The sequence below is a fragment of the Haemaphysalis longicornis genome, unplaced genomic scaffold, assembly GCF_048455015.1.
Source record: "Haemaphysalis longicornis isolate Haplotype H1 unplaced genomic scaffold, Haemaphysalis longicornis Haplotype H1 scaffold_3, whole genome shotgun sequence".
Taxonomy (NCBI): Eukaryota; Metazoa; Arthropoda; class Arachnida; order Ixodida; family Ixodidae; genus Haemaphysalis; species Haemaphysalis longicornis.
The window spans coordinates 46,665,565-46,679,964 of record NW_027526335.1 but is presented as its reverse complement, the minus strand read 5'-3'; the positions used below and the strand labels follow the sequence as shown (position 1 = coordinate 46,679,964).

The window sequence follows — 14,400 nt, the reverse complement described above, 5'->3', positions numbered from 1 at the left end:
AGTGGGATGGAGTTTGATTTTTCCGGCACCGCTATTTGTTCTTATTCGACGACACGGGCCATTACGGCACATTTGTACATTTGAAGCATCTTTTCTTCTGTAAAATTTAATAAGCGCTAGAGCCATCGCCGTCGACAAACAGGCAACGAGTTATTGCGCAGTATGTAAACATTATAAGGAATGAAACTAAACTTTCCATTTCTCCGACTGTCGTTACGAAGCACCGAACATACGAAACTTCTGCTATTACGGCACAAGTTACGAACAACGATGAATTGATAATTCAAATGTACGAACTGCACTGTGAAATATATATCTGAAGAAAAAGGAAGAGGAAAAAGGAAAAAGAAACAAGAAAGGAGCTACAGCTTACGACAGGTAGAGGCAATATTGTGACCTGTTTTACATTCTTAGAATAAGTACGACAAAATATATATTCTGAGTAATTACCGAAATATAAAAAAAAATTTTAGAAAAAAAAACAGATCGTGTTATGTTTGCCTCCTAGCTTGTAAAATATGTATCCCTGTTTTAATTAGCGTAAGCTGCGTACTTCGAAAGTCGTGAAACCCGAATATTTTACCCTGATAAACATTAACATCAATGTAAGAAAATATTTTATTTACCATTTCGCAAGCTCCTTTTCCCACACGTTAAACTGCAAATGATTTCCCATGTAGGCGTGACATAGGAGCGCGCTGTTTTTCCTCTGAGCTGTTTTTGACGCTTTGCCCTTTTGCCGTGCGCTCTATTGTCGTCGTACTCAATTGTCGCCTGCTGTTTTGACGCCGTGCTATTATGTCGGTGCTTTTTTTTGACGCCTGCAATACTGTTGCGTACTGTTTTGACACCGTCCCCGTTTCTTGTGTGCCAGTAATTACGCTCCAGTCTAAGCCCCGTCTAGGTCCACTTTTCCCTTGCGAAAGGCTGAGAGCGGGTTCAGCGCACAGGAAACAGGGTGGCTGTCAATAGAGGGAGTGACAGATCACTGACGGATGCAGAAAACTATGTGAAGATATGAGAAGTCTGAAGAGAGATGATATAAAATAACCATGAAGTAAGTATAAATTTGGTTGAGATAAAACCAAAGGTACTTCGTCTTTCATAAGCATACCACGGCTGGTAATGACAGCATGGTTTTCTTGGCGCCCTTTTCTGGTCGTTGGTCAAGCTTTCTGTGATGCCCTCTAACACTGCGCTTTTGGACATTCCAGCCGACGAGGAGCAAGGCTTCCGACCGCAGATCACAAGCTACCACCATGACGCACCTATAAGTGAAGCGGGTGACGCCACTGAAACTTTCAAGGTCGTTCGTGACGTCATCAACGAGGTTAGGGGAGACCCAGCTCTTGACAATTAATTGTATGAATGGGGGAAGCAAATTTCGTAGCGGCGAATGTATTGCATTCTCAAAGGCACCCATCTAACTGCGTCGGCATATCCAACAAGCATACACAGTCGCTGCAGCCAGAAATACGTACATACGTTCCCCAGTTCCTAAGATAACCGTATTTATGGTTCAACGCATCGGGTTAATACGGGGACCTTGGGAAAATATAAGGGTAATTTTTGTACAGCCCGCTTTTACAGGCGAACCAGTAACTTTTTTTTTGTTCCCCTCACCGCAGCATGAGTCCGTTTGCTGTGGAGCACCCTTCAAAGGCAAATCTTCATTGTCACGTTGGAGCCGAGATGAACTCACAACACGGCTTAAAGAATTATCGGGGTACTTAAGTCTGCTTACATGCTTTGAACGCTTATGCCTGGCGTACAATTGTGACGGTTACCTTCATATACACCTCCAGCCGTCGACGCAGCAACTAGGCTATTTTACTGCCCTTAATTAATTTTAATCCTCCTTATTTCATCTCAATCCAGCTTAATACCCTCCTTTACTTACCCTGATCCAACGTTATTACACCGTGATTCATCTTTCTTCATCTTATTCTACCTTAATCTATTTTAATTTACCCTAATCTGTTTTAAGCCACCTTGATCTACCTGATTCCTTGCAATCTGCTTTAATCCGTCTTGATTCACTTTATACCACGTTATTAACAGTTACTATCAATCACTAAACCGGTCAATCAATATTAACTTTGGTGATCATTAATCATCTGCTATACACGGCTCGCATGCTTTCGCCTGGCGTTCCTTGGGTCTTTGCACCATTCGTGTCGACATCGGGGTCATTCAAGCTTCCCTTCCAATCAGACATACAAGGCTTTCGCTGTTATAACCGATACAACAGCGCATGATGTGAAGCACGCGATAAGGGGGTAGAATGTGGTTAACCACTGGTCACGGCCTAACAGGAAGGTCCGTGCAAAGGAGATGGCCACCATCAGCCATGAACCGGCAGTTCGATGGCCGAAAAAAATTGGCTGGGGATTACGATACTCCCTAATGCGGTATTTCGGCGCAGCATAAGTGCGCTGAGGCAGTGCACTCACTCCTAGGTTCTCACCACAGAAGCGATGATGAGCCTCTGCGTCGGCGGCGCGAAGTGCGTCTCAGGAACGGATCGCGAGCTGCGTCTTAAGCGAACGCACAACATAGTCACTCGCACGCCCCCCTCACGTTTTCGCCAAGCGTTGCGCCGTCGAGCGCCTCGTGCGAGCACAGCAAACTGCCCCCTCCACTGCCCCACCGCACCCTTTCGGAGAGCGCTGGTTCACGCCACCACGGCGAACCGCCTTCCGCTCCCACTTTCGCGATACTCTTCTCCTTTGCTTTCTTCCATCGTTCGCCTTTTCTTTCACTCGCCATTGTTCACTCGGTTACGCCGACAAAGCGGCTCAGCCCAAAGACGGCCGCCAAAGGGCTGCGCCCTAAAAACTCAGCCCGTCCAAATTAGGGTGGTGGAAGCTGCAGTGAATACGAGCTCCGAGGTCACCATATGGGAGTGTGGTCGGGTGACTGCCTTCCCGAGATGCGGTGATGGCCACGTAAGGAGCTAACCGGCTGGACCGATGTCAACTACGAGGGGTCGATTTTCGCACCTTTTTTGGTGCTCCCGCTCACTGTTTCCTTCCCCCTGAGGTACTAATACAGTTGCAGCACAAAATGTACTTCTCTGTTTCGCTTTCCGAATAAGCGTATCAGCAAGTAACCTTATAACGTAAATGCTGAATTTTTTCCCGCTATACCGCCATTCATACGGTTTTGCGAGGATTGATTAGGCGTTAACCTTGGTCGTCCATTGGAGTGTGGACATGGACGGCTCTCTATAGTTTCCTGTTCATTTCAAGATTGTTTTTTAAACCTTGTATAGTCTGCGTGTTAAATGAGGTACAAATGCAGAAAAAAAATTCTCTGTATACATGCAATGTGGTTTGATTCACCATGTCGGACAATAGAACGTTTACATGGTTGAACATACAGTGCATGTGTGGCCCCCGCAGTTGTTTTTGTCGCCACAACATCGTGATAGTGTGCGCGTACAAAATATATTGTTGTGGACCCTAGCTTTAGTAATTTTCGCGATAACCGGTAAACGCGTTGTTGTCTCGCTTGCCTTTATAATGAGGGAGCATGATGATTGGCCTCTGTAGAAATTATTTCTTGGCTCCCAGGCAGCTGCAACTTTGCTGTTTTTTGCACGCTTCGAAAAGTAAAGATGAAGCGGAAATTTATATTATTGTTGAACGATAAAACGCTGAAAAAGGCTGCATTTACCGGCGTGGGACATTACAGTTCCGTTCCACTTATTTCTTTTTTCACATTCTCGTCACTCCAGTTTTTTCCAGGTAAGGTGAACAGCGAAATCCCGACCCAGAAGGATAGAATGGCGCTGGGAAACTTCGTCTTAAAACGTGTAAGAACGCTTTCGCGGGACAAGTTGCATGTCACTACTTTCATGTGGTACCCTTGTTTTATGCTGAACGCAGCTCCTGAAACTCACGTAATCTGTATTTGTGTCACAATGTACAGTCTTTATAAGTATTTCTTGTTTACTTAGAAGGTGTCCCTTTTAACGTGGATAAAAAACCAAGATGATGCCCCCTATGTTGCTTCTGAGGGCGGAATTTTCTTCTGAGCACATAGGGTTGCGATAAACAATGGTAGAATTGGTCGTTGTACCAGAGTACAGTCAAACCTGGATGTAACAAAGTTGACAAAAATTCGCAATTTTTCGTTACATGCAGGTTTTCGCTACATCCAGGTTTCGAGTTAAGGATCCCGTAAATGAAGCACAAACTAAATAAAAAACGCTAGACACCATGGATAGTGAACTCTCCATTTAAGAATTTATTTCACTGTGAAAAAATGCTTTGTGCCTCCTTCTTTCCCACGAAGTTATTCAGTACACGGCACTCCAGAGAATCAAGTTAACAACCCTTCGCCTTTCCCTCTCGCACTCCTCCTTTTCTCCCTTTCGTGGGTGATGCATCGCCGAAACCGGAATACGCTGCACGGCTCGTCTCCACGCTCTTCAAGGACACAGAGGCAGGCCCCGGTGATCGCAACGGAGTCCTCCTCTCTCCCCTCTCTCGGACTCAACGTGCCCGAGGCTATGAACAGCTTACGAACTCTGGAAAGAGTGTAGTGCGTGTTCCAGCGTGTTGGCGTTTGACCGTTACCGCTTTCGGGTATAAATAGAGCTCCCAAGCGTTGTAAACCAGAGAAAGCACTCCGGTCCCTCATCACCTTCCTGACCGAAACGCCCCTTCATACCTTCCTATAATCCCCTCCCCCTCCCAACCCCCCTCCTCATTCCTCTATAAATACACTATCCTTTACTTCTCTCTCACCTCCTTCCCTCCCTATCCTCTCATTATTCTCCTCCCGGTTGAGGTGTCATCCTAAGATAGACAGTTACCGGGTGGCTTCCTCCCACTTCACTTATATATATAACCACACACCATTCCTGTTAGAGCAGCGAATCGATGTTGTCGCTCTGCTCGAGTCCTGTATTGTAACCTCGCCCGTCGGGGCATTGTTCTTTGGCTTCGGCTCACCTCTCGCTATGAAGTAAACAGTTACGTTAGCCTACGGCTTCTGGACTTCTTCACGGCTGCAACAGCGGCTGGCCGCTCGCATCATACACGCTACCACTCGTATGTCGGAGGCCACGGAGCTCGGATCGGGTGCCCCCGCCCGGTCGCAACAACTGGTGGCAGCGGTGGGATGGCAACTTCGTAACACCTGAGGCCAGCGGTGCGAGACCCAACACCACGGACGTCAAGGCGGCTTCGGACTTCGCAGAATTCACGGCGGTCAATGGTGAGTGCGGGACTTTTCTTCACTGAGTTTTACCAGGCTTCTGAGGATAGCTGGTAGGGCGTGTGTTTTTGTCGCGTGGGTTATTCGCGCAAAACATTTTTGGGAGCAGTGGGAAAGCAGTACTCTATACCGGCCATGAATTTGAAAGCGTTGAAAAAACCGCAGTTGTTGGAGCTTGCAAAAGAATTGCGCTTGGATGTTACGGACGCGCTGAGAAAGCCAGAGCTGATACAGGCTATACTCGCTGTCGGGGCTGACGATGAGGAGCTGTCGGAATGCATTGAGCTGATCAATGGCAGGGAGACCGCGAAACGTCAGGCCGCCGAGGCAGAGGCAGAGGCTGAGCCCCAGCGTGAGGAGCTCGAGAGGCAGAAACGACAGCAGGGTCGCGAGGAAAGCGAACGAGAACACGAGGAAATTATGCGATGGTACGCCCTCGATATCGAGCGAATCCGAAGGGAAAGAAAGAAGCTCGAAAGAGAGAGACTCCAACGGGAGAACAAGTACCTAAAGCATGAAATTCAACTCGAGCAGGAAGAAGTGAAGCCCGAGTTGGAATTGTTGCTCGGAAAAGACCTCGTTGTCGTGGATAGAGAAACTGGCCACGGTAACGAAAAGAAAGTAGCAGACGCTCGGGAGCGGGAGTCGGAAGCGACCGTTGCTGCCCCGCAGCGCGTCAAGGTTGCTGAGAGAGATAACGACGGCGCATTAGCTCAGACTGTCGGCAGAGGCGGCAGAGGGCAGTGTGTGTCCACTGAGTGCGATAATGTGTCGGCGTTTGTTTTGGAAATCTCGGCGGAGTGTTCGGACGGTTCAAATTCGCGGGAGGCCTTGGGAATGGCTACCGACTTGAACATGAACATTTCGGGAGATAGCGAGGTTTCGCTGGAGTGCGTAAACCATGGGGCTACCGAAAGACAACACGAGTCCGCTGAAACGGAGGTTGTTCCTTCGGACGGTAGCACAGAAACGAGCGATGTGGTGGCAAAGCCTGCAGTCGAAGCAGCGAGCGGTTTGCACAGCTCAGCTGGGAGTCATGACGATCTCGCCACTGAGCAAGCCGATTCCGTCCTGCCAACAGCTCAGGTAGCTGACCTCGAGCAACAGCCAGCCGAGCTCGTAGAGATTCAGGTGTCGCGGGCGGCTGAGCCGTCTGTTGAGACAGGGCAGCTTGGATCTAGCGTAGCCTTGACAGCCGCAAAACAGAACGAAAACACCCTTCGGTATTCGCTTGCTGAGGCTGTCGCCGAAAGCGCTAGGGACAACGAGGTAGTGACTGCTCAAAGCTACCAGGTGCCTAATGAGCACATCGTGCCCTTTTCACTCCAAGCTGATGCTCCCGATGATAGGCCAACATCGGCGGAGCTAGTTGAGGTTGCGGTGTCGACTGCGGCTGAGCCGAAGTCGGGAACCGACCAGCCTAGAGCAGAGAACGTAAACGCGTTCCGGCGTTTGCTTGCCGAACGCGTTCGCGAAAAGGCGAGCAAGAAGGGTAGAGGGAAAACTTCCGCGCGTGCTTGCGGCGCGTGTTTCAGTGCAGGCACACGAAGGGGCAAAGCCGTGAGCTCGCATCGCGCCAGGGGGACGCCGCCTCCAAGAAGGAGTGCGCGCCTCTCGTTTGAACGATGGAAAATCCTTCTCGCTCCTCCGCGCGCTCGACTGTTGTCGAAGCGAACGGCCGGTGTCCTCTCACGCGGTCGCAGCAGCGTTCAGAGAACGGGTGCACCTAAAGTACGGTACAAAAAAAGGGAAAGCTCGGAGCAATGATGAGAGCTCGAATCGCAGCTCTCAGCGCGAGAAGTGGCTTGTAGACGCCTGACTTTCTCAATTTCATTGTTTTTCCTGGAACAGGTTTCGCCCTTTATGATTGCAATTTTTTTATGTGGGACATTTCCAATCAAGCGAAATGTCACCTTTCAGGTTTGTCACTTGTCTAAAGTACTGCTGGGCAAAAATATAACTAGAGTAGTTAGTTATTCGCGTACTTTTTCGCAACTAAAAGCCTGGTAGATCTTCAGTGTGGATTTGTCTTCGCACTTGCCGGCGATGCGGTTGTGTCTTCCTGTGTTGTTCTGTTGCTTGCCTGACCAAGCCAGAGACGTTCTTGGGGAGCCACTACTCGTCCAGTGACCCGCCCGGTGAAGCTCCAGCACGGTGTCGTACAGCCAAGGCCTGGAGTTGAGCGTCTGCCGAACCCTTCACTTCGACAGCATCCCTCCGGACAACGGTTGCAGACCCTTATCCATCGGGATCTCGGACCCCCGGCGGAGAAGCTGTTACGAATGGGCCAGCGCCGCAGTACTTCCCCGCATCACTCCTCGGCTGTGCGGCGAAGCCACTCGTGCGCCTTCGAAAACAGGCGCAATCATGTCGGCAACAAGTTGCGACAAAGCCTCGTCAGACGCTTCGCTCTCTGCGCATTCGGCGGCTGCCTGCGGCGGCTGAACTTCGGCGGCTGCCTGCACGGCTCGTCTCCACGCTCTTCAAGGACACAGAGGCAGGCCCCGGTGATCGCAACGGAGTCCTCCTCTCTCCCCTCTCTCGGACTCAACGTGCCCGAGGCTATGAACAGCTTACGAACTCTGGAAAGAGTGTAGTGCGTGTTCCAGCGTGTTGGCGTTTGACCGTTACCGCTTTCGGGTATAAATAGAGCTCCCAAGCGTTGTAAACCATTCCTGTTAGAGCAGCGAATCGATGTTGTCGCTCTGCTCGAGTCCTGTATTGTAACCTCGCCCGTCGGGGCATTGTTCTTTGGCTTCGGCTCACCTCTCGCTATGAAGTAAACAGTTACGTTAGCCTACGGCTTCTGGACTTCTTCACGGCTGCAACAGCGGCTGGCCGCTCGCATCATACACGCTACCACTCGTATGTCGGAGGCCACGGAGCTCGGATCGGGTGCCCCCGCCCGGTCGCAACAACGCTCTTAGGGGCCTTAATCAATTTCAAGGACCAAACGTATGCTGAAATGGCGCCTTTTCGCGAACCTAATGCTCGTTGCCGCACTGAAACTTTTTGGGTAGGAGCTAGCTGGGAGACTGTACCGGAAGGCAACGTTCATCTTTCTCGCCGGTAGAGACGGCACCTGAAATTGCGAGCTTGTCTTGAAAAGGCAAAACTTTTCGTTTTCTGACAGCAGAACTCATCACCGACGAACCTACACCTCAGAAAGCGGCGGAGACGCGAGCCTACACACCGACAGGCGGGCCTAGCACCTAATCGACACCACACTCACACTGGAAAGGCACGGTAGTTTGCGGTGCTGACAAAGTTCACTAAATTAGCGCATATTAGCCGATGTTTCAGAAAAAGAGCCCAAAACAATGGCTCCTCAACGTAGCGAATACGTTACATCAAGGTTATCCGTAGCCACGCGTTCGTCATATAGAGGTCGCAAACACATGAGTTTCAATAAGGCTGGCAATGGAGAATTGAAAACCTTTAAGTCTAGGAATTCGTTACATAGAGCTTCGTTACATCCAGGTTTAACTGTATAGGGTTTGCTTGGTGTAGTTACTTAACCTAGGGGCAATTTTTTAAAAGTCAATATCCAGATCCAATAGATTTGGTGTTTATGACAAGAAAATATCTCGGCCTTTGTTATGAGAGAGAGCGTGCAAAAATACATTAGATTTGTATTTTAGGGCTGGTCTAGTTGTTAGGGACGTCACGTGCGGCAGTGCTTTGTGCCACGGGTAGGCTACGGCAGGTTCGAGCTACCACGCCTATTATTACGGAAGGCCTTCAAAATATAGCTTTCGATTGATAAAATATTTCCGTATTCAAACTGGTCTGCACACAACCCGCAACCTATATCAAGGTGCTAGAACTTCGAGCGCGAGCTGAACTCTAATTACCAGAAAACGTGCCCTTTCTTCACGCTCCCATTTTCTGACTAATGGCTGCGGCGATGCGCATTGTGGGCGTTGCAGATGTTCGGCCTGAAGGAATTGCGAGAGCTGTCAAGCAGTCGCGCCGTCAAGTCACCCTATCCGCTCACCTTTGAACAAGTCGGACACGTAAGCTGCTCCTGGTGGTATAGGTAGTATGCGACGCGTATTTACATGGGGTGGCATGCATTACTCTATACGAACTAATTGTTAGTGGAGCCAATATGTACAATCTACAGTCTCTCCGTCTCAAGCAATTGAATTGGATTGGATTGGATTGGAAAACGTTTTTATCATTGCAAAGCCACAGAAAATTTACCTCGCATCTGCTCACTTCGCGCTGATGTCGTCTAAAGACGATAGCCTTATGCAGCTTCTGCCACGTAAATTCCTCTTTCAACACGAAAGTGTTTTATTCCGGGACTCACGACGATTTAACTTACGTCATATTCGTCACGGAAGTGACGCCAGTACAACGAAGAAAATGGTCTGTATAGGGTGCACCCCTGCACACAGGGTTTCTTGCGGGGACGCAAATTTTTGTACTAAAGAGTACGTTATACTTCCGGTTGTTCGTTTTCCGGTTTTATATATTAACACGACAGTGTTTTATGCCGGGACGCACCAAGATTTCACTGTCGTCATATCCGTCACGGAAATGACGCCAGTACAACTTTGCCGAAGCGACCCACCAGCAGGACGTCGCTTGCCATGCACACCCACAAGACAGCAGCCGACCCGCAAACCATGCTAAGCTGCAGATTTCGCGGCACATTTCACTTTCGTGTTTTACCGGTTCCTGTGACAGAGGAATCAACCACAGTTTTTTCTCTCACGCCCACCTCTCACGCTCTTTCCCGCCCTTTCTCTCCTCCCATGATAAACGTGGAGGACGCGTTTTCTAAAGTCAATTGAATTTCCCGCGTTCCACTGCTCGGGTCATCTACTTGAACGTTTCGTCACTGTTGACCTTGAAAAATTGCCGCGAGGTCCAGGCTCTCGCGAGCTGTTTTTTGCATTTTTGAGTCAAAATATTCTTTTCAGCGCGTATTTCTTATCTGCGAACCCAAAACATGAAGCACACATTTATTTTCAATTAACGAACAGTGCGCGTGCCAGTTGTGCACTGATGTATCCCCTTAAATATGCTTTATGTCTTTTTTTTGCTCAACAATGTTGACCAGTAGGAAGTGTGCTTCCAGATTTAAGGATTCGGAAGAGCTTGGCCTATATAAACTTCTCGTTAAAGAATTCTTTGAACTTTTGGCCGGATGGCTGCATAGACAGACAGACAGACAGATGGACGGACGGACGGAAGGACAGACAGACAGACAGACAGACAGACAGACAGACAGACAGACAGACAGACAGACAGACAGACAGACAGACAGACAGACAGACGTACGGACGGACGGAAGGACGGAAGGACAGACGGGCAGACAGACAGACGGACGGAAGGGCAGACAGACAGACAGACAGACAGACAGACAGACAGACAGACAGACAGACAGACAGACAGACAGACAGACAGACAGACGCGTGGACAAACAAACGGGTGGGCGGGCGGGCGGGGGGACAAAAATTGTAGGGTTTAAGTAGCCCAAGAAATACTATCGTCTTTAAAAGAAAGGGAGGTGGGTCCGGCAATTTATAATTAAAAAAACGCGAACTCAAAAGTTTCCGGAACGTGATTTCGAAAATCCAAGGTAATTTCTCTGCTGCTTCGTGGCTAAGCCTTTTCTATGCGTATGGTGATTATATGGTCCGAAGTATGATGTTTTGCTCAGCAAGACAAGCGAAGGGCTGAGCCATCAGGCAGCAAAGAAATTGACTTGGACTCTCGAAATCGCCTACCCAAAATTATGACGCAGGTGTGCATTACTACTGTGGGCACGAGCGGAAATATGAGACAGATAAGTTAATGGAACTAATTAAGGATTATCTTTAAAGCAGACTAGCAACTTATGTGGAATCGTAAGCGCCGGCATCTCTAAGGAGAGAAAACAACATTCGAAACCGCATCCCGGCAGCTTTTGAGGCCGGGTGTACATTGCCAATGTGCGTACAGGAGGGAATACTCCAACCAGTCCAACACCATAACTTGCCGACCTCTTTAAGTAGACTGTCTTGAGCCGTAGGTCAGGAATAGTGGCGCGTGCTCGCATGTCAATTGTGAATGAAATGTTGGGTCACCTTGTCCCTCCCTGCCTTCGCGCTTTCGGCCGATGTTCCTCCCGTATGAGAACAGTCCTTTTAAGTTGCTTAGTGAAGACAAATTAGCGTAAATATGGGTCCCAACGCCGTATTATCTCTGCTGACGGCAGCTGGTGAATGAAGGCTTGCTTCGTCTTTTCTCTTTCCAGGCGTACGGCTTCATGCTCTACGAGACTCGAATCGCTTTCCAGCCCCCGACGAGAGCAGTGCTGCAAGCGTATGGCATTCGAGATCGTGGCTACGTCTATCAGAATAACGTGAGTCGCCACATTAGAATGAGCAGTGCTAATGCAGTACGTCTACGGCCGTCACCCGCACAGTCGCAGCTTTGGGCTGCTTTACCCCGCCAGACAGGTGCGAATAGCCGGGAGGAAACCGCGAAGACCGAGGTGAAGCGACAGCAGAGCACGTCAAAGCCAAGTCGTCGCCCGCGACTTGATCATGGTAGTAGCTAAGCAGACAGACGCCGAGCTTTCCCTGCGATGGAGGGTCATTTCGCGTTTTTCGTTCTTCTGAATCAAACCTTGCTTATAATTCAGTGAACTGTGCTGTAGATAGCAACATTTTTTGTGTTCTCCGCATTCCGTCTTTTCTCTGGCGGAACGCGGATTAGGAGACTACAGCGCAGCTTTCGCACGGACAGAACGGAGGAGAACACGACACACACGAGCGCTGGGTCCAACAGTTTATTGAAAGAACTACGCACACATGTATGTGCGCAGTAGCCACGCCATACTGCTTGTTTATCAGCGGCGCATGCGTAGGAAGTTTAATTCCTTCTTCGACAGTGCTACGGACGGTGAGCTGACACATGCCAGTCCCAACCTGTTAATCAGTTCAGTTTAAAAAAAAAATGCTCTGACCGTGTCGCACGAGAGACCATTAAAGCTGAACTGAATAATTAACAGCTTGGGACTGGCATGTGTCAGCTTACCGTCCGTAGCACTGTCAAAGAAGGAATTAAACTTCCTACGCATGCGCGGCTGATAAACAAGCAGTACGGCGTGGCTACTGCGCACATATATGTGTGCGTATTTTTTTTTTTTCAATAAACTGTTGGTCCCACTGCACGTGTCTGTCTAGTTCTCCCCCCTTCTGCCCGTGTGCAAGCTGCGCTGTAGTCCCCAATCATGTTCAACCAACAAGCCCAAATAGCCACTTTAGCGGAAGGCGGACATTTTCTTGGGTGAAGCTGTTATTAGGAGGTTTGGTACTGTCGCTCTGTACAGGCGGGAAGGTTCTGATCACGTCACCTCTCGCTTTCGCCATTCTCTGCTGCGAGGAAAGGCATGGGAAAAAGCAAGAAGCTCCCTAATGAAAGGCACAGGAGAGTGATAGGCTGCTTTGTAGGCGCACTCTTTCTCCGCATCAATACATTCATCTGCCTCGATGAAAATGTCCAGCGGCATTTACGCTACCCGCTAGAACAAAGCAAACGTATGTTGAACTCGGGGCTTTGATAAAAAATGACATCCCTTTAAGAAACTTTTATGGCATTTTCACCAACAGTCTCTTTGGATCGTCTTGCGATATAAATGCGATTGTCTGTGGTGACGGGAAGTTTCCTTATATACACTACAATGTGCACTACAAAGTACGCTACAAAGTATACTACAAAGTACAAAGTAAACTACAAATTACACTACAAGTACAAAGTAAAGTGCACTACAAAGTATACACGCAGCTTCTAATAGTAATTATGCGTGTGTATGTGTGGATAATAAAACTAATAATGTATGTGTGCGTATGTTTAGGTGCGTGTTGGGGGGGGGGGAGCGCAGCTGCGCCAGAAATCACAACGCGCAATACTAGTTGTTTTGAGGTACTGCTGTTTTCAGTGTAGTTTATTTCCGAGGTCGTACTTATTATATTCGATGCGCGAAGAAACATTCGGAGGAAAATTGTGTTTGTATTATTTCCTTCTGCTCTTCCAGTCCTTAAGTGGCATCCTTTCTCGCTCGAGCAGCGTTCTCGAAATCATCCTGAGTGATGTCAAGCCGCAGCAGACCCTGTCCATCCTTGTGGAGAACCAAGGACGAATCAGCTCCGGCGATTCTCTACTTGACCCAAAGGTCAGCGCCAAAATACGCTCGCAAAAGCTTCATAAGACGACATAAAACACCATCTTTTTCTAACCACATGCGATGACGCGAAATAAAATAACGACAAAACTGGTACACACCCAGCTTCATGTACGTTGGAGTTTAACGAGGGGATAACGTTTGATTTCTGCAGTTGTCGCTTTTATGAGGCCAGCCTGTTGGAAATTTTCAAGCACAAGTCGCGCTCATGTTGCCAGGACTGATAGTATACCCCGTGGTTTAAGTATTGCTTTTGTGGGGAATATAACAGCTGCTGTTACGAAAAATTGGCCTTTTTCCCACAACCAGCGCTGTGTTGATTCGTTTTTTTTTTTTCTGCTTGGTGTTTTGTTGTGTATTTCTTCAAAATGTACAAACTCGCCCGAGCTCGCCTTTTAGAGCGATACCAAAAAAGCATAATGTAACTCGTGCAATCATTTTCGGAAATTTGTGTGACGAAAATACGTGACAGCGTTGTGAAGTCGCGTTGTGTATTCGCCGTGTTCACTTGCTGCGTCCTCCCTTGCTCTGACAGGGCTTATTGAGTAATGTGACGCTGGACGGCCGGATTCTGAGCGGTTGGGAGATGCGGCCGATCGACCTGTCCGACGCCGCCTCCTGGCTCCGAGACCCCACGGCCATAGAGCAACTGCGCGTGAAGGCCGACGACCACAACGGCGGGCTCGCGGTGTACGCGACCTCGTTCGCGCTTGTCCGTGGTCTGCCCCTCTACGACAACTTCCTGCTGCTCGAAAAGTGGACCAAGGTGGTACTCCGGAGCTACCTTATCGCGTGGGACGCTCGTGCGCTTTGGGTGTCACTGGGAATAATCTGTTGGCGCTTGTTACATCGAAGCTGAGGTGACTCGGGTCTGGGAACAATCGTGTCCGTGAACGAAAAACCCCTGTAGCGCGATCAACGGAAGTGCGATCGCCGCACGGAGCAGAACGGGGCAGAACGAGGTGAAAGAGAGCGCCGAACAGAGGACGCAT

At 49.0% G+C, this 14,400-nt stretch overlaps 1 protein-coding gene across 1 annotated transcript in view; it reads left to right on the top strand.

Annotated features, from left to right (window-relative positions):
- The window catches only part of LOC144175205 (beta-galactosidase-like), a 36,731-nt gene that overhangs the window by 16,555 nt on the left and 5,776 nt on the right, over nt 1-14,400 (top strand). Inside the window, exons 9-13 of the mRNA XM_077704308.1 lie at nt 1,215-1,330; nt 9,156-9,242; nt 11,477-11,584; nt 13,262-13,399; nt 13,944-14,174. Of these exons, the coding sequence (XP_077560434.1) occupies nt 1,215-1,330; nt 9,156-9,242; nt 11,477-11,584; nt 13,262-13,399; nt 13,944-14,174 (680 nt within the window). The remainder of the gene's footprint in view (nt 1-1,214; nt 1,331-9,155; nt 9,243-11,476; nt 11,585-13,261; nt 13,400-13,943; nt 14,175-14,400) is intronic.